This window comes from Schistocerca americana, chromosome 1 (genome assembly GCF_021461395.2).
Source record: "Schistocerca americana isolate TAMUIC-IGC-003095 chromosome 1, iqSchAmer2.1, whole genome shotgun sequence".
Lineage (NCBI taxonomy): Eukaryota > Metazoa > Arthropoda > Insecta > Orthoptera > Acrididae > Schistocerca > Schistocerca americana.
The window spans coordinates 479,598,757-479,625,738 of NC_060119.1; the positions used below are offsets into that span (position 1 = coordinate 479,598,757).

Consider the following 26,982-nt stretch of genomic DNA (forward strand, 5'->3'; position numbering starts at 1 on the left):
TGGCCGTCCCCGACAAACCCCCATCCGGTCCCCCACAGTGACGCCCATTGGCAACAGACTCAAGCTGTGTGACCGAAGCCAACACTGCCTGAAGCTGGGAGCGAAGGGATGCCAACTCAGCCTGCATCCGAACACAGCAGTTGCAGTCCCTATCCATGCTAAAAACTGTTTTGCAAAGAACGTCTGAACTAATCTACAGAGAGCGCAAACAAATCGACAAAATTTAAACGGTTATTAAAATACAAGATTGCCTAGTAAATGCAGTAATGCTGCTACTTGCGCACTGCTGACACTGCTCGGCGGCGGAAGGAGACTAAGCGAAATTACACTATTCAGGTACTAAAACGCGATGCTACACTCTCAAATACTATAATACGCCCGAAATTTATGAATTAAACAATGCAAGTGCCAAAAACACGCAAAGAAATTAAGAATTAAACTATGTAACAAATGAGTGAGCTAGGAGTATACGACTTGCTGCTCAGCTGCTTATCCAACGGCGGCAGGGAGCACACTGACTGTGACCAACCGACACTGGCCGTTCAAAACAAAAACAGTAGACAAACGACTACGCGAATTTACACTATTCAGGTACTAAAACGCGATGCTACAACTCTCAAATACTATAATACGCCCGAAATTTATGAATTAAACAATGCAAGTACCAAAAACACGCAAAGAAATTAAGAATTAAACTATGTAACAAACGAGTGAGCTAGGAGTATACGACTTGCTGCTCAGCTGCTTATCCAACGGCGGTCTTCACAACATTTATGCTACTGTGCTAAGCCAGATATAACAGTACATTCGTCCAAATCTTTCTCCTTTATTAAATGAAGATCTCGTAAGTGGACGAATTCCTTTGAACTGGAAAATAATCTAGGTTATAATAATACGAACGGGTACCGATCGTGGTCCCACTGCTACAAAGGCATACCGACCAATCTGCTTGCTAAGCACAATACGGAAATTTCAAGAAAAATTTCTATGCAACACGTTGCAGAGTTGTAAAGACGTGAGTGGACAGCGACTGCAAGTCCGGATTCAGAATAGGCAAGACTATAATGACATTAATTATGTCATGACAGTTAAAAATATAAAAGGAATGTTTGTGATTTGGATCACGACAGTTACAGACGGAGCATTCGATAGTTTATTATGGCTTAATCTGACTGCACGGTTTACGAAAATGGGCGTTCCTAGACCCTGCCATTGGAATATATTCTGTCAAGATAGAGTTGTACACTGGGAAAACAATGAGACTGTCCTAAAGATGCCACAGTGTGTAATTTGTGAGCTATTTGTTGATCATCACAACCTAAAAGATGCCGATGATGTCATTCTACATGCTGATGACATAATAGCGGGAGAATCACATGATTCTACAGACTACATTGAGAGTAAGGTCTCAGACGAACTCAGTTTCATTTAACATAGTGTTCACAGCAAAAAGTTACTATAGCTTCAAATATGACAACATATTCTTCTTACAGACAATCTGGCGGGAAATCTTACTTTACACCTGAACCTTGTCTCCCTTCAGAGAAATGAGATATGCAGATGTTTGGAAGTCGCTCTTGACAAGAAACATAATTTTTGTTACCACATATATAGGAAAGTTGCCAGAGAAATACAAATTTTCTGCAAAAATTTCTAACTGCATTTTCAAACGAATAGCGATTATCAGGACTTGCAATTAAATTACAAGGTGTCCGTAATTAAAGTTCCAGTTTCAAAAGGCTGTAGAAAGAGAGCCACTACTCAGAATGATGTCAAATTTGAACAGTGACGCAGAAGGAAACATAATGGAATAAAAAAAAGAAATTAATGAAAATTTTACCAACAGATGGCGCTGTAAGCGTCTTAACGTAAATGGGGTAGGCTACAAATGACAGGTAAATCGTAATGCGACGGCTCTGGTTTGAGCTGAGCACTACAGTGTCCGTACTTTTCAATGTGCATGCTGCACGAGTTCGGAAGTCAACAGTTGTGGTACTGTTACTTAGGTAAGCCCATCCATCACAGTAAAGCGCACCACATCGATGGTAAAAATCGGTTTTTATTTGTCCTGTGACCAAAAACCGCGTAAAAGGCAAATTGTCTTGGGACCAAAACCCCTCATAAAATGCAATGTACCATTCGTTTCTAAATGTCGTGAGTCTGGTGCATGACATGTTCAATATGCTGTTCACCGTTTCCTACCACAAGATGAAATCGATAAGCAGCACGTTCCCTAATAGATCGGAGTGTCTCGGGTGTCACGTTCAGAACCCATTGCTCAATGCGTGCCTTCAATACAGCTACGTTCGTAACTGGAGTACTGAACACAACATCTTTCAGAAAACTCAATTGCCACAAGTCACACGGATTAAGATCAGGTTAACTGGTCGGCCAAGCTGTAGGGAAATGTTGGCTGATAGTTCTAGCATTTCCAAAATACCTCTTAAGCAGCCGCTTCTCAGGCTACTCAATGTGCGGCGGAGCGCCACCTTGCGTAAAGATGATACTACTCGCACATCCCAGCTGTCCAAGGTTTGGAATGACTTTGGAGCAGAAAAAAACTCCCATAGCGTTTACCAGTGACAGTACAGGTAATAATACCTGCAGGACTCATTTCCTCGAAAACTACAGCTCTGCTATAAACAATGCCATCAAACCGCACCATACACTCAGCTTTGCAGAATGAAGTGGTACTGGTTGATGTGCGTGCGGATTTTCCGTTTCCCATATTCTGCATCTCTTCGTATTGACATGTCCTTGGAGATGGAAGTGGACTTCGTCTGTCCACAGAACGTTCCATGGCCATTCATTGTCCACCCCCATGTGACAAAGAATTTACACACCGAACGTTCGTCTTATCAGCAGGTCAGCAGGAAGGAACTCGTGAACGTGGATGATTTTCTGTGGATAGCTATGCAGGATATTTCGTAGGATTTTGCGCACCGTACTCGCAGGTATGTCCAGCATTCGGGCAACTCCCTGTGCACTGCATGTTTGCACACCACATCTCGACGCCTTCTGTAATGCTGTGACCACGTCTTCAACTGACATCGGATCAACTGGCTTCGGGCCTCTGCCACATTGCACTTCAAAAGAAACTCTCTCTTCGAATTTAGTATCATTTCTCCAGTCACTTGGCAGACATCGGACCAATGCCTATTTTCATACCTTTGAGTATCCGGAACTTCTGCAGGGCTACTGCCGCACAGGCACCCTTCTTATAAAACAGCGCAACCAGCAGCGGGCGATACTTCGTACACTACTGGCCATTAAAATTGCTACACCACGAAGATGACGTGCTACAGACGCGAAATTTAACCGACAGGAAGAAGATGCTGTGATATGCAAATGATTAGCTTTTCAGAGCGTTCACACAAGGTTGGCGCCGGTGGCGAAACCTACAACGTGCTGACATGAGGGAAGTTTCCAACCGATTTCTCATACACAAACAGCAGTTGACCGGTGTTCCTGGGTGAAACATTATTGTTATGCCTCGTGTAAGGAGGAGAAATGCGTACCATTACGTTTCCGACTTTGATAAAGGTCGGATTGTAGCCTATCGCGATTGCGGTTTATCGTATCGCGACATTGCTGTTCGCGTTGGTCGAGATCCAATGACTGTTAGCAGAATATGGAATAGGTGGGTTCAGAAGGGTAATACGGAACGCCGTGCTGGATCCCAACGGCCTCGTATCACTAGCAGTCAAGATGACAGGCATCTTATCCGCATGGCTGTAACGGATCGTGCAGCCACGTCTCGATCCCTGAGTCAACAGATGGGGACGTTTGCAATACAACAACCATCTGAACGAACAGTTCGACGACGTTTGCAGCAGCATGGACTATCAGCTCGGAGACCATGGCTGCGGTTACCCTTGACGCTGCATCACACACAGGAGCGCCTGCGATGGTGTACTCAACGACGAACCTGGGTGCACGAATGGCAAAATGTCATTTTTTCGGATGAATCCAGGTCCTGTTTACAGCATCATGATGGTCGCATGCGTGTTTGGCGACATCGCAGTGAACGCACATTGGAAGCGTGTATTCGTCATCACCATAATGGCGTATAACCCGGCGTGATGGTATGGGGTGCCATTGGTTACACGTCTCGGTCACTTCTTGTTCGCATTGACGGCACCCGTGGCTCTACCCTTCATTCGATCCCTGCGAAACCCTACATTTCAGCAGGATAATGCACGACCGCACGTTGCAGGTCCTGTACGGGCCTTTCTGGATACAGCCTGGCCAGCACATTTTCCAGATCTCTCGCCAATTGAAAACGTCTGATCAATGGTGGCCGAGCAACCGGCTCATCACAATACGCCAGTCACTACTCTTGATGAACTGTGGTATCGTGTTGAAGCTTCATGGGCAGTTGTACCTGTACACGCCGTCCAAGCTCTGTTTGACTCAATGCCCAGGCGTATCAAGGCCATTATTACGGCCAGAGGTGGTTGTTTTGGGTACTGCATTCTGAGGATCTATGCACCCAAATTGCGTGAAAATGTAATCACATTTCAGTTCTAGTCCAATGAATACCGTTTATCATCTACATTTCTTCTTGGTGTAGCAATTTTAATGGCCAGTAGTGTAATTTTTACATTCACATTTTATGGAACTAAAAATTACATTTTGCGGTCAAATTGCTTGACATAGACAGAGAGAAATAGGGCTCGTAGAGACGGGCGCTTTTAATACAAAGGCTGAGAAACCCTTGCCTATATTAAGCTCTGGCATCATCGACACAGAACTGTGGTATCTAGAGGCTAGTCATCGGTTACGCACGGTCGGGGATCCGAAAGGTAGAGGGATCAGATTCAGGATCGAACACGGAATACTTCACTCTGTCTTTAACATAGTCTTCACTTCTCAATAATCTGAAATTAGCCAGGAACGACACGTGATTCGGATTCCGCGTCAGACGGTAGGTCGTCTTTCCCCGGCAGTAATGGCGTAGATTAGGAAGATGCACATGGCCGAAGTTTCGTACAATTAAAATTTGTGGCCGTTGAACCACATGTAATTATTATTATTAGCTACGCACAAAGCACTCTAGCGAAACATCACTGTCAAGAAACAACGTAAGTAATGCGTGCTTGCTGAATGGCAACACGTCTGAGACATGAGAAATGAAGCACGATGGCTTCTGGGTTTTTCTCAAAGAACCATGAACGATTGAAACGAAACTATATCATCCCACTAACAAGAAAGAAATAAGTTCACCAGATATCGTATTAGCCACCATCTTAAAAGAGCACAGTGGTCGGTTTGAATAACTGTTAATGATATAGGACTGGTACCAGGCGTTGATGTAACACTCCATCATTGAAAGCCATCGCAATGGAGTGATTTACGTGTATGGAACCAGCGCAGTAAGACTGGTCGACGTATAGACGTAGCACTACAGCGGAAAGACAGGAGCTGTCGTGTTTGGGCGTGTCAGTGACCACACTGTGAATGGTGCTGCCACATTTGTTGTCATATCAACGCGGGTTGTCCCGCACGTGAAAAAGTAACGGTGTATTACTCGTAGCCATATAACACGGCGTAAGAACAGAGGCCGTAAAGACATTGTAGCCGACAGCGACCGGAGACGAGTGTCACTCCTCGTCAGTGACTTAAACCCTACATGAACTGCTGCTGCCTCTGAATGCAGGTCCATCTCACCAGTTTCAGAATGAACACTGTAAGCAGGACTAAATGCTGTGGATATTTCGAGTCTGGTATCTATTGGTTATGAACTGTAGAATAAAACTGAAGAAACTGCAAAAAGGTGGGAATTTAAGGAGATGTGACCTAGATAAACTGAAAGAACCAGAGGTGGTACAGAGTTTCAGGGAGAGCATAAGGGAACAATTGACAGGAATGAGGGAAAGAAATACAGTAGAAGAAGAATGGGTAGCTCTGAGGGATGAAGTAGTGAAGGCAGCAGACGATCAAGTAGGTAAAAAGAAGAGGGTTAGTAGAAATCCTTGGGTAACAGAAGAAATATTGAATTTAACTGATGAAAGGAGAAAATATAAAAACGCAGTAAATGGAGCAGGCAAAAGGGAATACAGGCGTCTCAAAAATGAGATCGACAGGAAGTGCAAAATGGCTAAGCATGGATGGCTAGAGGACAAATGTAAGGAAGTAGAGGCTTATCTCACTAGGGGTAAGATAGATACTGCCTACAGGAAAATTAAAGAGACCTTTGAAGAAAAGAGAGCCACTTGTTTTAATATCAAGAGCTCAGATGGAAACCCAGTTCTAAGAAAAGAAGGGAAAGCAGAAAGGTGGAGGGAGTATATAGAGGGTCTATACAAGGGCGATGTACTTGAGGACAATATTATGGAAATGAAAGAGGATGTAGAAGAAGATGAAACGGGAGATACGATACTGCGCGAAGAGTTTGACAGAGCACTGAAAGACCTGAGTCGAAACAAGGCCCCGGGAGTAGACAACATTCCATTAGAGCCACTCATGGCCTTGGGAGAGCCAGTCCAGACAAAACTCTACCATTTGGTGAGCAAGATGTATGAGACAGGCGAAATACCCTCAGACTTCAAGAAGAATATAATAATTCCAATTCCAAAAAAAGCGGGTGTTGACAGATGTGAAAATTACCGAACTATCAGTGTAATAAGTCACAGCTGCAAAATACTAACACGAATTCTCTACAAACGAATGGAAAAACTAGAAGAAGCCGACCTCGGGGAAGATCAGTTTGGGTTCCGTAGAAATGTTGGAACACGTGAGGCAATACTGACCTTACGACTTATCTTAGAAGAAAGATTAAGGAAAGGGAAACCTACGTTTCTAGCATTTGTAGACTTAGAGAAAGCTTTTGACAATGTTGACTGGAATACTCTCTTTCAAATTCTAAAGATGGCAGGGGTAAAATACAGGGAGCGAAAGGCTACTTTCAATTTGTACAGAAACAAGATGGCAGTTATAAGAGTCGAGGGGTATGAAAGGGAAGCAGTGGTTGGGAAGGGAGTGAGACAGGGTTGTAGCCTCTCCACGTTGTTATTCAATCTGTATATTGAGCAAGCAGTAAAGGAAACAAAAGAAAAATTCGGAATAGGTATTAAAATCCATGGAGAAGAAATAAAACCTTTTAGGTTCGCCGATGACATTGTAATTCTGTCAGAGACAGCAAAGGACTTGGAAGAGCAATTGAACGGAATGGACAGTGTCTTGAAAGGAGGGTAGAAGATGAACATCAACAAAAGCAAAACGAGGATAATGGAATTTGGTCGAATTAAGTCGGGTGATGCTGAGTGAATTAGATTAGGAAATTAGACACTTAAAGTAGTAAAGGAGTTTTGTTATTTGGGGAGCAAAATAACTGATGATGGTCGAAGTAGAGAAGATATAAAATGTAAACTGGCAATGGCAAGGAAAGCGTTTCTGAAGAAGAGAAATTTGTTAACATCGAGTATAGATTTAAGTGTCAGGAAGTCGTTTCTGAAAGTATTTGTATGGAGTGTAGCCATGTACGGAAGTGAAACATGGACGATAAATAGTTTGGACAAGAAGAGAATAGAAGCTTTTGAAATGTGATGCTATAGAAGAATGCTGAAGATTAGATGGGTAGATCACATAACTACTGATGAAGTATTGAATAGAATTGGGGAGAAGAGGAGTATGTGGCACAACTTGAGAAAAAGGAGGGACCGGTTAGTAGGACATGTTCTAAGGCATAAAGGGATCAGAAATTTAGCATTGGAGGGCAGCGTGGAGGGTAAAAATCGTAGAGGGAGACCAAGAGATGAATACACTAAGCAGATTCAGAAGGATGTGGAGTGCAGTAAGTACTGGGAGATGAAGAAGCTTGGATAGGATAGGGTAGCATGGAGAGCTGCATCAAACCAGTCTCAGGACTGAAGACCACAACAACAACAACCTGGTAAAAGGATTTTGCCCTCAGCGGCGCAAAACTCCACGCGTATCTATGGAGCCAAAAGACACAGAAACAGGGCAGTAGCTTACTGCAGGCATGTAGTGTGTTCCTAAGATTCTCGATTTTGCCTCATTTGGAACGATGCTAGATGACAAGTGTAGCGTCGGTCCCATGTGATGTTTAACCCGCAGTATGTGGAGAGCATAGTTCAGCCCGGACGTTTCCGCGGTGTTTATGGTACCATGGCTAGGGTCCGCACATTTAGGTTATCATGAAGATGTAGGGGTATGAAACTTCCTGGCAGATTAAAGTTGTGTGCCGGGGACTCGAACCTGGGATGTTTGCCTTTCTGGCGAAAGTGCTCCAACGGCTGAACGACCTAAGCGCGACTCACGAACCGCTCTCCGAGCTTTACTGCTGCCAGTATCTCATCTACTGCCTTCCAAACTTAACAGAACATCTCCTGCAGACTTGAGGGTCTAGCACTGCTCGAAGAAAGGATATTGGGAGAATGGCTTAATTATAGTCTGGGTGGGATTATTACCAGGATGAATATTAACTCTGCAGCAGAGTGTGCGCCGAATTGAGACTTCCTGAGAGATTAAAACTTTATGCTGGAGCTAGGATGTTTATATCAATATTCTCAGTGACCAAACACTGCTCCTTCATCTTCGTGTTAGGTATGCTGTGGACTCTTCCTGTCCTCCAGTATACCAACAGCCGTGCATGCACCCGTTCTTGGTTTGGTGAACACAACCTACCTTTCATCAACTGACACACTAAATCGCCCGATCTTAATGCTGTTAAAATGTTTGGGGCTATTTGGAACGGTGGAAATGTATCGGTCAACATCATCGCAGTTTGGTAGCTCTGCGAGATGTGATCATCAGTGAGTGGCATGTGACTATGCCTGGATATTGATACAACAGAAGCAACTTGGGGGCTCTCTTCCTCACTGATTTGAGGCCGCTATATAAGCTAGGACTGTCTTACACGTTATCAGCCTGAAGTCTCGAGAGGACGAAACTTTTTGTTTGTGACAATGTTACTTTTTGACAAGCCATGGCCCCTATCTTGTATATTTATTTGGAATTAAACTATTAGATTAATTCCACGGCTGCGAGCCGTAGTGCTTTTCAAAGTCGTTCTCTACTTCCACGAGTGAGAGCCGTGTAGCGTAGCCTTAAGCTATTCGTAATACTTCATCACTTCTGTCAGAGATTGCATGAAGTATTATATATCAATGGAAAGAGGAAAGATCGATCCCTCGCACTGATCTTACATCATTCAATGCTGTCGATTAGTTCAGTCGTAATATGGAAACAAAATTGACGGAGTTCCCGTCTAATTCGACTATACAGCAGTCAGGATCAAATTGCCGTCACGTAAGCAAAGTTTTGGCGGTACTGGGCGAAAAATTGTTGACTGTGGGTTTATAAGATTATTAAGCTACAAATGTGCAAATGTGAATTGGGAGACAAGTCTAAATGTGACAAATAAGTCGAATTTAGAAAAGGAGCGACCATGCAATCTAACAGCGTGCGTGTCATAGACCGTAATTAGTTCCAGTGGCACTTGCCTGAAAACTTAGTGAATAACACAGTGATAAATCATATCAGAAGCCTCAGCAAGATAGTGAAGCCAGCAGCATTTAAAACAGTGCATTAGGAGTGACAGACAAGGCAGTTACAACATCTGCAGAAGGAGAAAAGTCCTTAGAAGTTATGACAAGATCGACGCGTGACCTTTCAAGAATCTATGGAAGAAATGAGACAGTTAACTGCTAACGGAAGACATTATTTATGGGTCATAGTGGGGGACCGATATTAGACAGCTTGTGCCGTGCCCTTCAAGAACATTCCAGTATAAATGGGCCGTGCGGTTCTAGGCGCTTCAGTCTGGAACCGCGTGACCGCTTGTCGCAGGTTCGAATCCTGCCTCGGGCATGGATATGTGTGATGTCCTTAGGTTAGTTGGGTTTAAGTAGTTCTAAGTTCTAGGGGACTGATGACCACAGATGTTAAGTCCCATAGTGCTCAGAGCCATTTGTACCAGTATAAATGTCTCGGAATATGGTGAAGATGCTGAGTTGGATTATAGCATCCCTTTTGAGGCACGTCGCTTATGATGTACAGCTTTTCCTAGCCTGAAAACTTGCATATCCCCCTGAGACCCGATTGCCATTATAATGGACATGGAGCTTTCTGTCCTGCTATCAAAGATGCTTTATTTCCCGTGGTCCATTTGAATGGACAGTATGGTGCAGCCATCTGGCGGCAGACACGTCACCACAATCACTTGACGCCAAGCAGCCACTCTGTTTACAACGTTTTACCACAGCAGGCGAGTACTCCTTCACTACCGTGTATTTCTCGGAACTTATTCCATGAAAATATATTGCAGAAGATATTTATAAGTGTTGTTTATATGGCTTTGTTGAGCAGTAAGTTTTGGTTTTACTGCATGTTTCTTTCATTTGGTAACTTAATAGTAATGTCCATTGCAACGGACGGGGGGACTTTGTACCACAGTTTCAAGCACTAGTCCCAAGGCGTCAATGGTGATTATCTTTGCTAATATTGTTGCTAAATGACATTATCTAAAGCATTATTTTTATTATTATTGTACGTAAGCAAAGTAGGTACTATGTTAATATGATCATTTTCTTAAAGGATACAGGTCAAAAAAAATTCATATGAAATTGTAGATTATCTTTTTGAATGGAGACTTGTCTGACCCTGAGGTCAGTGAGGTGGAGGAGGAGCGGGAGGAGGGGGAGGATACCGGCCTGTTAGCTGTTGAGCTCCAGCAAAATCATGTTCCTTCCCCAAGTGAACAGAGGAGCAGCCTTTTTTAAAGTTTAGAATGACAGTACGACAGAAGCGATACCAATAAACTGCTAATGAAGCACTTTCTTTACAATTTTCACTTTCTTTCTAATGTTTATTCATACGATGTCTCTTCAAAACATTTGGAACTTGGTCCACAAAATTTTCCTATGCATACCATTTACTCATTCTGCATGGTCTCCTTCGACATACTCTCCTCCACAATTGATACACCGCTCCCAAAGCCGTTTACCATTTCCGGAAGCTCTTGATGGATCGCGCGAAATGCCGTCTGCGGATTTCCTTTTATCTCGTCTGTTGCTGCAAAACTTTGTCCTTCCAACGGGATTATCAATTTTGGAAATAAAAAAAAGTTCACAGGGACCAAGGCTGCAGAGTACACAGGATGAGAGAGCACAGTAATTTCTTTCTTTGTATAATAGTCACGCACCAGCAGAGATGAATACGTGCGTGCGTTATCGTGATGCAAGAGCCATGAATTGTCTCGCCACATTTCAGGACATTTCCTTTTCAGATTTTCAAGCAGGCGTCGCAACACGTCGCGATTGTACCATCGATTTACACTTTGTTCCTATGGCACGAACTAATCCTTGAAAGTCAAAGAAAACTATCAGCATGATTTTGAATTTGACCCGACCTGACAATCTTTTTTGGTTTTTGAGAACCTTTCCCTACCCATTGTGAAGATCGAACCTTAGTCTTAACATCATAACCGTAGACCCACGACTCACCAGCAACTATGGCTCTCTTAGGGAACAACTCGTTCTCATTTGCGGGATCCAATAGCGCTTCACAGATTGCGAGGTGAAGGTCTTGTTGGTCTTGACTCGTGGGCTGTGCGACGAACTTGGCGGCAACACGATGCATTCCAAGATGCTGTGTCAGGGTTTCATGACTTGATCGAACTGAAATGTTACATTCTTCTGTAATCTCTCGGACAGTCAGTCTTCGATTGGCACACATAAATTCGTTGACATGAGCGTCGTCGATAGACGTTGGTGGGCGCCCTAAAAGAGCGTCATGTTTAACTTCCTTCCGCCCATTTTTAAACCGTGTCAACCATTCGTAACACCGAGTACGGCTTAAGCACTTATCACCGTAGGATTCCTGCATCGTTTCGTTTCTGTGAAGGTCGTCTGGAGTTTCACGCAAAACTGAACGCAGACGCGTTGCTCCTCTCGAAATTCGCAAACTGTACGACACAGCATTCTACTCAATACAGCACTGAACAATAACTAACAGATATACAACAATGAAACTTCCGGGAGTTACACATTAGATATAGGTGTGTGCACTGATGCCAGCCGCATTTCGGTCCAATACACCAATGGCGCGACATTACGAAAGTTCCGGTATTTTCTGAAGAGACCTCGTATGCTACAAAGACTCATTGTCCACTGCAAAAGACATCCTGAAAATCATGGCTTTTTTTAATTCTAACATGTCCTTCCACTACCTTCTGTTTAACAGGTCCATAAAATCTGTTTCAAAAAAGTTCCTGACGGTGACAATATCTCAGGAGCATATGTGACAGACACCCATTAGCAGAACAGCGGAGTTCGTGGCCGGACGTACCCGGTCCCGCACGTGTCGTCGGCAGCGCCTGAGGAACGTGATGTAGGCGAGCAGCAGGCGGACGTCGTCCCCTGCGGCGAAGAGCGCGACGGAGAGGGGCCCGCTCCAGGAGCGCGCCTGGCGCTCCACGTGGTGCACGTGCGACAGCGAGGCGTGCAGCGCCAGGCACGTGGTCCAGTCCCCCGCTGACGTAGGCAGCTGCTGCCAGCGGTCGCCCACCGACACGAACTGCCGCACGCGGTACTTCTCCGGTGCCGATACCTGTACCAGTAAGACTTGTGTCACTGGAAGGAAATTCAGTTACGGTAAACGCGCTGCCGTAAATTGCCTGCAGCCGCAGGGAGCCTGAAAACTGTGCAAGACAGTTACTGATATTTGCACAGAGTAAACGTTTATTTTCGTGAGCAATCTCATTGTCAAACGAGGGTCGTTACGTTGGATAGCCAAAATTTACTCCAAGTTTATTTTTGTGTTAGAAGTACGAGTAATAACTCTCCATGTATTAACGTGATAAGCATCTTCATCCTTTCAAGAAATACGTGTAAAAATTTATAGAAAGTGGCACAGTGCAGTTGAGCATACCTTTCTTGTTGTAACCTTCCTTACTCATGATATTAAAACTAAGTTATATCATGAATTATGAAAGACTTGAGATACTGCTAGTTTTAAGTTCTGGAATATTAATGGTTGTAGCTTAATCACATTCAGCTTGTAAGAGGTCCACGAGTAAGGAATTTATTGCTAGCGCACTCGAGCAGATGTAATTTCGATGGATTGCTCACGTGCTGCCTGCGATATGTAAGCTATGAGAGAATAACAGACCAGAGAGCAGTGTTGGCTGCAGTAAGAGCAGTGTCAGTAAGTGTAAGTAGTATCTATCAGTCGTGTATCGAGTTGGCGGGACCGGTCGTGGGGAGCGATGGCGGTGCCTGAGCGATGCAGTATAAGGTAAAAGCAGCCGCACGCATATGTAGTTTGTTACAACAAAATTTGTACTAGTCTTATAACAAGTCCCATGCAAATTTTTTCAAAAAAATCTTTCAATAATAATCTTTTTTATAAAATGAACTTTTTGACAATTATTCATCTGAATTTAAAGAATTTACTAATTTCTGCAGTCCATGGTCATCCCGATTATCGTAAAGAAAAATCAGTTGTTTCTTTCTATACATGACAAATTTAGCAGCAAACATCGCACTGGGCTGTGCCAGAAAAATTTCATATAGGAACAGATATATACGCATTATCCGGCGACTTCATTGAGGTAAGAATTTTCAATTTATTCAGAATGATCTTTCAGGGCCATGACGCAGCACTAATGACGTCCAAATTTACCAGTTTAGATTCACAGTCAGTTAATTATTGAAAGGTTATATGTGAGCCACAATATTATTGAGAGATTAGTCACATTTTATTATTGGTAGGTTACAGAATAATAAACTGTTTGGAGGTTGCAAGCTATACTATAAAAGTGCCACTTACAATATCTCTGAACTGGCCACGTGACTAAAAAAAACAAACTTGTCCTAAAAGCAGCTGCTAAATCATTCGGAGCCTTCGATGCTGCTGGAAAATTATCATCGAATCAAGATATAAGATGAATTTTTATTTTTCAGTGAGTCTACAAATAAAGTGATGTAGCGTTTTGTACTTACCTGGAAGTCGAATATTTCAAGACACACACTCATTTACTGTATGTATCCGATGTATGATTGTTGAAACGTTGGCAAAACATAGAATGTGCGTACCAAAAATTTCAGGACCATTTTGAAAGTGAAAAGTGCCCTTCAAAATATTTTGGCGCAAGCGTTCTGTAAAATGTGAATTCGAGAGTGATCCATCAGTTGTGAGGTAAGAATTAGATAGTAGTAAATCGGTTCAAAGAATAAAGGTCTAGGTGTTGTTTACGTCCTTGTAGATTCAACGAAAACACTCGAAGAAAAGGCTTACTTTACCTATTTTAAATTGTATTGATATATACTGTACTTGAAGGAAGTAGTACCACATATGTTCGAGAAAAAATGTACGACATGAATTCTGAAGACCAAGAACAGAAAGTAATGTGACAACACATGACACATCGATCCATGGACCCCGCATGTCAGCAGGGGACTGGCAAGCTGGCCGAGGCTCTGTATGGTGTGGGGCGTGTGCAGTTGGAGTGATACAGGACCCCTTATACACAAACATTAACTAGAGTTACCTATCAAGTAGGTCAAAACCTAGAATATTATCAGTCTGGTTTTCGAATTAACTATCGAACACGTCGGGAAATATTCCTCTTACAATTAAGTACAGAGAAATTATTGAGGCTCGACACGTCAGATTTCATACACACAGAAAAAGCGTGTGGTAACGTTAACAGAAACGAAGTATTGTAAGTAGTGAATAAGAAGGACTAGACTGTATGCACTTTACGCAGCACTGTTCAAAACAACCCTCCTGTTCAGATCCAAAGATCTAGAGAGCAGTGTCAATGGCCATCTCCATCCCAGTACAGCTACCTTCCTATTTTTCAGCGTTTAATGCCCTGTCAACTGCATTACAATAACAAACAGTACTCTGGCTTGAATGTGCAATACAGAAGAGCTCGTTTGGGACGTCGCTGGAGGAACTACATAGGGGTGTTCCTCAAATGATTCACAGTAATGGACGAAAAATCAAAATCACAATTTCCACTTTGATCTTCGTACTGGATCCTTCCAAAGAGGGCTAGTAATCAATTTTTTATATGACACTACACTCAATAATTTACTCTGAAGCGCCAAAAAACTGTTGTAGGCATGCGCACAGAGATATGTAAACAGGCAGAATACGGCCCTGCGGTCCGCAACGCCACTATAATACAAGTGTCTTGCGCAGTTGTTACATTGGTTACTGTTGCTACAATGACAGGTTATCAAGATTTAAGTGAGCTTGAACATGATGTTATGGTCGACGCACGATCGATGGGACACAGCATCTCCGAGGTAGCGATGAAGTGGGGATTTTCCCCCACGATCATTTCTCAAGTGTACCGTCAATATCAGGAATCCGGTAAAACAGCAAATCTCCGACATCGCTGTGGCCGGAAAAAGATCCTGCAAGAACGGGACCAACGACGACTGAAGAGAACCGTTCAACGTGACAGAAGTGCACCCTTCCGCAAATTGCTGCTGACTTCAATGCTGGGCCATCAACAAGTGTCAGCGTGCGAGCCATTCAACGAAACATGATCGATACCGGTTTTCGGAGCCGAAAGTGCCCTTGATGACTGCACGACACAAAGTTTTATGCCTCACCTGGGCCCATCAACACCGACATTGGACTGTTGATGACTGATGTTGGACGAGTCGGACGGGTCTCGTTTCAAATTTTATCGAGCGGATGGACGTGACGAGTATGGAGACAACGTCATGAACCCATGTACCCTGCATGTCAGCAGTGGACTGTTGAAGCTGGTGGAGGCTCTGTAATGATGTGGGGCGTGAGCAGTTGGAGTGATACGGGACCCCTGATACATCTAAATACGACTCTGACAGGTGACACATACGTTAGCATCCTGTCTGATCAACTGCATCCATTCACGTCCATTGTGCATTCCGACGAACTTGGGCAATTCCAGCAAGACAATACGACACCCCACACGTCCAGAATTGCTAAGGATTGGCTTCAGGAACACTCTTCTGAGCTTAAACACTTTTGGTGGCCACCAGACACCCCAGGCATGTATATTATTGTGCATATCTGGGATGCCTTGCAACTTGCTGTTCAGTAGAGATCTCCACCTTTCGAACTCTTCCGTAAGATTTATGGACAGCCATGAAGGATTCGTGGTATCAGCTCGCTCCAGCACTACTTCAGATACTAGTTGAGCCCATGCCACGTCGTGTTGTGCACTTCTGCGTGCTCGCGGGGGCCCTACACGATATTAGGCAGATGTACTAGTTTCCTTAGCTCTCCAGTATATATCAGACTACATTCTGTCCTATTTAAAACTAATATGCAAAATTACAGGGAAGAATTTATTCCTATGCGAATTTATATATTGTTTCTTAGAAGTGTAAAGTTTCAATCAAGACGAGGGGATGGAAGGAGCGTGGATTGGGAAGAGGAGTAATGTAAGCAAAAGCCGCTCAATCATATTTGCTGCGATAAACGGTATGTTGTAATAGACATTCAGTCATTTCTGACGGAGGAGCAGATGCCGTGCGTTTTGCCTTCTGCATCTGCATTTACGTCTACACTTCGTAAGCCAGATTACGGTGTATTGTGAAGGGTACTATTTGGTTCAAATGGCTCTGAGCACTATGGGACTTAACATCTGAGGTCATCAGTCGGTACTATTTGCGAATGGCGTGTGGAAAGAATCACTGCCGGTAAACGTCGGAATGAGCTCTAATTCATGTGATTTTCTCGTCTTGGTCATTTCGTGAGCCGTAGGCGAGAGGAAGTAATGTGTTGCCCGACTCTTCCCGGAACACCGTCTCGGAATTTCCACTGTAAAATTCTCCTCGATCACAACACCTGTCTGGTACTATCTCAAATTCTTTGAGAATTTTGAAGAGGAGCATACGCATTCAATAATGAGAGAACACTTAAAAACGCAACATAATTTACACATGTCAAAAACATAGAAGTACCTGTTGGTGCCACACTTGCCTCATTTGACACACAACACCTTTATTCCTCTGTGCCAATAGATCCCACACTACAGATAATCAATGCCAACTTACAAAAGCACAAAAAATCCATTCAACTCACATTACTGAGCTACTGGACCTGCTTGAATTCACACTTTCACACAACTAATTTAAATTTAACAATAAAATTTACAAACAGATGGCATAGCAGTGGGCTCGAATGTTTCCGGATTGCTAGATGAAATATTTATAAGTAACTTAGAAGACAGAATCCTGAATTCCAATCACCACCTCCTCAAAAATATCATCTATCTACAACAGATATGTACATGATACCATAATTTTAATCAAAGGCACTAAAGATGACATCAGTGAGTTGAACCAGTTATTCAACAACTCCCATGAAAACACAAAATTCACAGTTGAACACCAAACAGATGATAGTATAAATTTCTTAGACCTTACCATTAGAATAAGAAATAACGGAGATCACTTTGAAATTTATCGGAAGCCTACCATAACACATACTACAATCCACAACTCCTCTTGTCATCCCACAACCCACAAAATGGCAGCATTCCGGTACATGTTCAATACAGCTATCCAACTACCACTCTCTGAAGACAAATGTGATCAAGGAATTGAAATTATAAAACAAACAGCTGTTGCAAATGGTTATAACAGCTCCATAGTAGACACTCTAAAACACTCAATAATGGCAAAGAAATCACAACAAAAAAACAAAAAGAAAATAACATTTTTCATACAATCCCCTTTCTAGGTAACATTTCATATCAGATTGCCAAAGTCTTCAAACGAAAAGGCATAAGCATATCCTTTACAACAGACAACAAGATTGGACATAAGTTACCTCACAACATCAGCACACGTAACCCACTTCATCACACAGATGTGTACAAAATTGAATGTTTGGACTGTGAATGCTTCTACATAGGCGAGACAGGCAGATCATTTGAGATTAGATTCAAAGAACACATGGCAGCAATAAAAAACAAAAAATGCCACATCAGCAATAGCCACCCACATGCCCAAAACAAAACACCATGTTAACAACACAAGTATCAGCATCCTACACATCTAACCAAAAGGCAGAAAACTAGGCATCCTTGAAACACTCCATATATACAGACACCAAACAAAACAACCTGAATCCATCTTAAATGACAATAACAGAACACTATCATCTCTGTTTTCAGCAACTGCGTACGTCATTAAAATTGCAATGTACACACACACACACACACACACACACACACACACACACACACACACACACACACACCTACATCTTAATATTTACCATAAATATTTAGTTATGTTACCATGACAGCCGACAAGTGTACAAGAGATTGACCTCATTTACAGATTTATCATCACACCAACAGCTTGTACCCCTTATCAGCTTGAAACTGTATGTATATCAACTACTGGCACAAATTACACATCCATCTGCATATTTTGATGCATTAAACAATGTATTACGCCAATCTTTAGGCAGTTATTACATGTAACAGATATAATCTTAGGACCCCCTGCCCCGTAAAGTTTGCTCTCATAAAATCACTCTTTCCACCCTTTCTATCCCTCTCACTTTCTCTTTCTCCCCCTCTGCCTCCAGCCTTTCATATCTATCTACGAATCCCAACCAAAATTGTTATTTGTGTATAATTATACAACTGTAGCCAATATGATTATTGCACTTACAGTTTGTAACACTTCACCTGATTGTATAAACGGGTATGCAGTTTAAGCTATTTCAACTTGTCAAAATCGGATTTATATACCACCTGAAGTATTTATTCCAACAAATATATTCGACACCTCAAAACAACACCACCCAGTCCTTCAAAATTTATTCTGTAATAATGTTGGTAGGACGTATATTCTTTGTACCTTGTGATAATGTTTTCTCCTCTGCTTTACAATCCATGCATCTAGTAGTTTCCGATGCCATATTTGTTTACAAAATATGGCAGTATACATGTGATGTGTTACAACAGTGAAAGAAACCTGTGACCACTGGAGGTACTTTATTTTCCCTATTTTATGTTTACCATTAGATACACGTTGATTTTTTGTCAAAAAACACCCAAATCCATGTTCTGAAATAGTGTTTTGTTTCTTCACTAGACAGTGCCACAAGTTCCTCCAAAACATCGTAACACAACACACACACAAATGTCACACTAACAAATGTAAATTCACCTGATGATGGAGGTTTAAACCTTTGAAACGTATCGTGGAAATAAATAAACAGTAACAGGTAATAGTAAACTTGTTGTTTCAATTAATAATCCTATTTGGTAAGGGCTCATAGTGATAAGCAATACTGGAGAATGGACTGAACAAATGTTACTTAAGCCACTTCTTTCGTGGACGAATTGCATGTCTTGAAGGTTCTCCCAGTTAATGTCAGCCAGGCATCTGCTTTTTCTAAAATGTATTTGATGTGGTCTTCCGTTTCAGGTTGCTCTGGATGGTTATTCCTAAGTATTTTACGGTAGTTATCATTTTCAGTGTTTTGTCTCGAATGGTGTAATGGAAGATTAGTGGATCTCTTCGCATATTTATAAACTACATGTTACATTTCTGTGCGTTCAGGGTCAACTTCCAGTCCCTGTACCAATCGTCGGTCCTCTGCACTTCTTCGTGCATTTCGCTTCAGTCTTCTGGTGTTGTTAACGTCCTGTAGACAACAAGATAGCCCGTGAATAGTCTCACAGACCGTTCGCCGTTACCCACTAGATCATTAATGCACGTATCCTCATGTGGCGAGGGGTGGGAACACGTAATACACCCAGCAAGATTGTCGAACACGGTGGTCCATGTACTATCGTGCAGGGAGGCATGTTGTTACGCGTATGTACTGACCTCCAAATCTTTTAACACAGTGAACTCACCGCTCTACGTTTTTGTGACACTGTACTACTCCTTCACGTGCGTCTCTTCAAGGATGTGTTCAGTCCTGATTTCATTTTTATGGATAACAATCCGCAGCCTGATCGAACTGCGCAGGTGATGAAGCGCTTTCAACGAGAGAATATTCGGCGAGTTGACTGGACTTCCCGTTCGTCTTACTTAAATCCCATCGAGCACGTGTGTAATGCGTTAGGGAGGCGTATTACAACATATCAATATACAACAAAGATTTTTCAGCAGCTGTCATCTGTGGTGGTCGAGGAGAATAACTCCTTTACCAACCTTATGGCCAACATGGGAGCACGTTTCAGAGCATTCGTTGCCGTCCGTGGTGATCACACATCCTAATAAGAACCACATCCCGCCTTCTGTAATATCCAAGGGACCGTCATGGATCGCGGTGACTTCAGTGTAATTATTGTCTATTATAAAAGTATCATATATTTCTCCGTCTTGCTATGTATTTCTCTCTTTTATCAACAGCGTTCACATTCGGTGAGTATGACAGCAAATCAAGAAAACTGAAGCCGACACTGGCGCTTGTACCCGGCAGTGATACAGAGTCTGAGATATACGATTAGCAAACAATGACAGTTCATCGAGGATCTGCAACGACACTAGCAGAGGGAATTTGTTTCTTTAATTACAGTCTATGATCACAGAAATGTCTTCATACTATTGGTATCGGGCCACAATGACCATCTTGAGATCTATTTCAAACAGACGAACCCTTGTGTTACCCTAATATGGTAAAGTCAAAGTGGCATCGTCAATACACTGATATGCCAAAACATTATGACCACTGCCTATAGCGATGTTGGGTGCCGCCTGTTGGCGTTCCGGGCACGTGACGTGGTAACAGAAGTATGTAAGCGAAGCATATTTGCACGGGGGATCACCCTAGGGAAGATATGGGCTGAAAATGGGGAAAACATTTGAGATAAGCGACTATGACAAAGGGCAGATTATTGTTATGCAGAGCATGTAAATTAGTATCTCGAATATGGCGTAGTTGGTCAAATGTTCACGTGCTACTGTCGTGAGAATCTACGGAAAAATGTAGGAGGACAGTGAAACTACGATTGAGTGCAAAGTGGTTGGACGTCCACGACTCTTGACAGAAAGTGGGGTTCGGAGGCTTGTCTGCTCTGTAAAGTAGGATAGATAGTAATCTGTGGCATCTCTACCAGAAGAGCACAATGCTTGTGGAGGCACAAGTGTCTCAGACCACTCCAATCATCGTACGTTGTCGAACATGGAGCACCGCAGCAGATCACCCTAAGTGTTCACATGTTGAAGCAACGACATCTTCACTTCCGATTGCAATGGGCACGGGATCATTGAGATACGACCGTCGATTAATTGAAACGTATCAGCTCTTCGTATGAATCATATTTTTGCTACACTAGGTCGATGGTCGTCTCCACAAACGCTGTTAACGAGGTGAACGGCGGCTCGGAACGTCAACCCGCCACGGACCCAGGCTGGTGGGAGCAGTACTATGCTATGTGAGACATTCACCTGCACTTAGATGGGATCTGTGGTAATAATCGAAGACACGCTGTCAGCTGCGAAGCACTTGCATCCCTTCATGCTTCATTTCTTTCCCCTCGGACTTGTCATCTTTCAGTAGTAAAACCGTGTGTCGAAGCCAGAACCGTTCTACAGTCGCCTGAGCGCCATTGTAGTGAACTCATATTGATGTCTCGGCGACCAAATTCGCCTGCTGTAAATTCTATGGAACCCACCGGGTCGCTATCGGGCGATATTACCGAGTACGCAAATTAGTGACCCGTTATTTACGAGAATTACGTGACCAGAGCCTACACATCTAATACTATATACCTCCAGAAACTTACCAACAAACTATTGGATCCCTGATATGCAGAATTAGTGATGTATTTCGTTCCAAAGACGGACAAACAAACTATTAAGCAGGTGGTCACAATGTTCTGGCTCATCAGTCTAGATGTAAAGAAAATTACCTTGGCGTTGTTTATATGTATTGTCGATGTAACTGTGGCTTAATCATGTTATAATAATATCAGAAAAAGCGACTTATCACGAAAGAATTGTGCGAACTGGATGTGATGTAAATATATAGACAAACAAATGGTTACAATTTCAGAAAAATTGGATTATTTATTCAACAGAACGAGTTTCGCAAATTGAGCAAGTCAATAACGTTCCACCTCTGAACCCTATGAAAGCAGTTATTCGGCATTCCATTGATAGATAAAGTTGTTGGATGTCCTCCTGAGGGATGTCGTGCGCGATTATGTCTGACTGGCGCGTTAGATCGTCAAGATCCAGAACTGCTTGGAGGCCCCTGCCCATAATGCTCCAAACGTTCCCGGTCTGAGAGACGTCTGGCTACCTTTCTAGCCGTGGTAGGGTTTCACAAGAACGATGTCAAGTAGTATAAACACTCATTATGCGTAAACGGGCTTTTTCTTGCTGAAATCCAAGCCCAGGGTGGTTTACCATGCACAGGAAGAAAACGGGGCGATGAATGTCGTCGACGTACCGCTGAGCTGTAAGGTTGCTGCGGATGACAACCAAAGGTGTCCTGCTACGATATGAAATGCCACCCTAGACCATCAGTCATGGTTGTCGGGCTGTGTGGTGGGCAACACTAGGGTTGGCATCCCACAATAGTAGGGAACTGGCGGCGCGAGGACACTTTTGGTATCAAATTGATTTGCAAATTAATTAAATTGATCAATTAATCACCCCGGCACCTGGTCACCCCCGCCCATCCCTCGCCCCGGATGACGTCACGTGTTTTTCTCAGCCGCACGTGTGCCTCAACCTCTCCCCCCCCCCCCCTCCCCACACTCCCACGCCCGTCCCCTACCCTTCCCCCAATCTACACTATTGGGAGAAATTTTGAATTTTGGCGGGAAATTGGAATATTGATAAGAACTTCGAATTTTGGGGGGAATTTCTTTGTACCAGGGCTATGCTGACATCCCACCCTACCTCACCCTCACCCCACACGTGCGAATTGGAGGGAAATTAAAATTGCCAGTACCCTTTCAGGGACTCGAACCCTGGTCCTTCTGAGCCGAAAGCCCAAGTGTACCCCCCTAACACAATTAAACCACTAGAGGCGCTTGGAATTAACGGGAAACGGTTCACTTTTGGGAACTTGAACCCTGATTCTACTGGATGGAAAGACCAAGTGCTCCCCCCCAACACAAGGAACGACATGAGGGGGGGGGCGGGGGAAGGTTAGGTTAGTGTACTTCATTTTTTTGGTCGGGAAACTGACGCAAAGATTGATCCTTATTATGTAATTAATCAAAAAGATTGGGCCTAATTACAAAATGGTTCAAATGGCTCTGAGCACTATGGGACTCAACTGCTGAGGTCATTAGTCCCCTAGAACTTAGAACTAGTTAAACCTAACTAACCTAAGGACATCACAAACATCCATGCCCTAGGTAGGATTCGAACCTGCGACCGTAGCGGTCTTGCGGTTCCAGACTGCAGCGCCTTTAACCGCACGGTCACTTCGGCCGGCGCCTAATTACACAACAATATCCATAGTGCTGCACAAGGATGGCATAAAATCGCAGTACAACTCAAAAACTGCCGATACCAACTGGTGTTACTATGCAGGGAAAAAGTTTCACAGTGCAAAGTGACTCTCACGATCAATTCAATTAATTAGCCTACCAAATTGATATCAACGACGTGCCGCCTGGCGGGTGGAAGAGATGGCTAGGGCGCCACAGAATGATTCTTGATAAGCGTTTCTTTTTTTTTTTTTTTTTTCGTTGTGGCGATATCTTCTAACGAAATTTCACTCTCCCACCTACACAGGGCGAGACAGGCTCTCACGATTTGTTTCATAAACGCTAGTATGATATAGCATAGCATTGGTAGAAGAGGACCTGTCATAGTGTACAAGACAGCTACATTCTGTTGAATTATAGCTTGTTGTTGTCGAATGAAAAATGATTGCGTTTTTCTTCTTTAATAGTTGCTTTACTATAGGAGTCGAGTTGATGTTAAATAGTCCAGTGCAGAACGGCGGGCGAGTTCCCTACGAGGCTGTAGCTCTCCCTTGGTCGGGGTAGCGGTCATTTACCACGGTTCTGAGTGATGCCGGCGTCGCGCTTTGTTCTGAAAGCACTACGGTGTGAGGCTATGCTCGCTTTATGCGGGAGGGGCTTTCTGTTTCTCAAACAGCCATCTGGAGCATGCTCCGGATGGGTGGAGTATGCTACTTAACATCCCTTTTGTGTTGTCTAGGATCGTCGCCTCAAAGACATACCGCATGTCGCGATTGCCGCGGAGGGGCCCGCAGCCGTACGCGGGTCGGCAATAAAACAGTAAAGAGCGCGCATGGGTCGTCGAACACAGCCACTGTCTGTGTAAGAGAGGTGGTGCATGGGGGCTCTGTCCCTATATTCTGGACGAACAAGTTGCGCTTGAGGCGGCCGTCCTTTTATCTGCTATTGTTTAGTTGACTATACGTGCTACTGGCGTAGGAGCATCGCCTCATGTAGTGACTTCACCATTGTAGCTTCCGTGCTACACCACCACTCCCACTGGCATAGGAACTCAGAGTGTCATACCTGCAAATTATAACTTGCACTCTTTTTTTTCTTCGAGCAGACTTGGTGCAGCTGTTTGAGGAAAGTATCACATCTGTGGGGGGAGGAAAGAAAGATCTGAAACAAACATCCTGTGTTTGACTGCAAATGGATGGAATATTGGATGCAGCTGTTAGCTTTAGAAAAACATTGTTCATTCTGAGACAGATGGATAGTCTGATACACCCATCCTGTGTTTGCTAGCAAGTGGATAGAAATATGGATGCAGCTGCTAGCTTTAGAAAAACATTCTTTGTCCAGTCTGAGACAGATGGAAAATCTGGCATGATCGGTGCCAGCTACAGTCCTCGAAATATATGTCGACGGTATCCTTAGGACAGAGCTGTGGCGGAAGAAGCTAACCTGTGAAACCGGTTATGACCAACAAAGTGTGGCTTGAGAGCAGAATTGTATACAGATTACAGCTGCTGTTTGCTACCCCCCTGACGCAGGCAGACACGTGGTCACCAGCAGACCGCCAGACACGTGGACGAGCAGCACATGTGTCTTGGTTGTATCATTAGACCGCCTAACAACACTCGCATCAGCTCACGTGGCGCAGCACCTTTCATGTCGCGCGAGGCAGCCATCGCGAATGCCGCCAGGCTGGCAAGCTGCTACCTGCTGGGAGGGGGCTGGAGACCTACAGTGGTGAAGTCACCACATGAGGCGACGCTCCCTCGCCTATAGCGTGTATAGTCAACTAAACAATAGGAGATGAAAGGACGGCCGCCTCAAGAGAAGCTTGTTCGTTCAAAATACAGCGACCGAGCCCCCATGCACCAACTCTCCAAGACAGAGAGTGGCTGTGTCGGACAACCGCTGCGCGCCCTTTACTGTTAATCTGCGGCACTCACGATATGTGGTGTGCCTTTGAGGCGACGGTCCTAGACAACACAAAAAGGGAAATTAAGTAGCATAACCCACCCATCCGGAGGATGCTCCAGATGGCTATTTCAAAAGTCGGCTGTTTTCGAAACAGAGAGGCCCTCTCGCATAAAGTGAGCACAGCCTCACACCGCAGTGCGTTCAGTACAAAGCGCGACACCGGCATCACTCAGAACCGTGACAAATGACCGCTATCCCGACCAAGGGAGAGCTACAGCCTCGTAGGGAACTCTCCCGCCGTTCTGCGCTGGACTATTTAACATCAACTCGACTCCTGTAGTAAAACAACTACACTCCTGGAAATGGAAAAAAGAACACATTGACACCGGTGTGTCAGACTAACCATACTTGCTCCGGACACTGCGAGAGGGCTGTACAAGCAATGATCACACGCACGGCACAGCGGACACACCAGGAACCGCGGTGTTGGCCGTCGAATGGCGCTAGCTGCGCAGCATTTGTGCACCGCCGCCGTCAGTGTCAGCCAGTTTGCCGTGGCATACGGAGCTCCATCGCAGTCTTTAACACTGGTAGCATGCCGCGACAGCGTGGACGTGAACCGTATGTGCAGTTGACGGACTTTGAGCGAGGGCGTATAGTGGGCATGCGGGAGGCCGGGTGGACGTACCGCCGAATTGCTCAACACGTGGGGCGTGAGGTCTCCACAGTACATCGATGTTGTCGCCAGTGGTCGGCGGGAGGTGCACGTGCCCGTCGACCTGGGACCGGACCGCAGCGACGCACGGATGTACGCCAAGACCGTAGAATCCTACGCAGTGCCGTAGGGGACCGCACCGCCACTTCCCAGCAAATTAGGGACACTGTTGCTCCTGGGGTATCGGCGAGGACCATTCGCAACCGTCTCCATGAAGCTGGGCTACGGTCCCGCACACCGTTAGGCCGTCTTCCGCTCACGCCCCAACATCGTGCAGCCCGCCTCCAGTGGTGTCGCGACAGGCGTGAATGGAGGGACGAATGGAGACGTGTCGTCTTCAGCGATGAGAGTCGCTTCTGCCTTGGTGCCAATGATGGTCGTATGCGTGTTTGGCGCCGTGCAGGTGAGCGCCACAATCAGGACTGCATACGACCGAGGCACACAGGGCCACCACCCGGCATCATGGTGTGGGGAGCGATCTCCTACACTGGCCGTACACCACTGGTGATCGTCGAGGGGACACTGAATAGTGCACGGTGCATCCAAACCGTCATCGAACCCATCGTTCTACCATTCCGAGACCGGCAAGGGAACTTGCTGTTCCAACAGGACAATACACGTCCGCATGTATCCCGTGCCACCCAACGTGCTCTAGAAGGTGTAAGTCAACTACCCTGGCCAGCAAGATCTCCGGATCTGTCCCCCACTGAGCATGTTTGGGACTGGATGAAGCGTCGTCTCACGCGGTCTGCACGTCCAGCACGAACGCTGGTCCAACTGAGGCGCCAGGTGGAAATGGCATGGCAAGCCGTTCCACAGGACTACATCCAGCATCTCTACGATCGTCTCCATGGGAGAATAGCAGCCTGCATTGCTGCGAAAGGTGGATATACATTGTACTAGTGCCGACATTGTGCATGCTCTGTTGCCTGTGTCTATGTGCCTGTGGTTCTGTCAGTGT

The 26,982-nt window shown here is 44.4% G+C and overlaps 1 protein-coding gene across 1 annotated transcript in view; it reads right to left on the reverse strand.

The window, feature by feature from the left end:
* The window catches only part of LOC124565148 (beta-1,4-glucuronyltransferase 1-like), a 92,265-nt gene that overhangs the window by 56,734 nt on the left and 8,549 nt on the right, over nucleotides 1-26,982 (reverse strand). Inside the window, exon 2 of the mRNA XM_047131015.1 lies at nucleotides 12,313-12,573. Coding sequence (XP_046986971.1) covers nucleotides 12,313-12,573 — 261 coding nt within the window. The remainder of the gene's footprint in view (nucleotides 1-12,312; nucleotides 12,574-26,982) is intronic.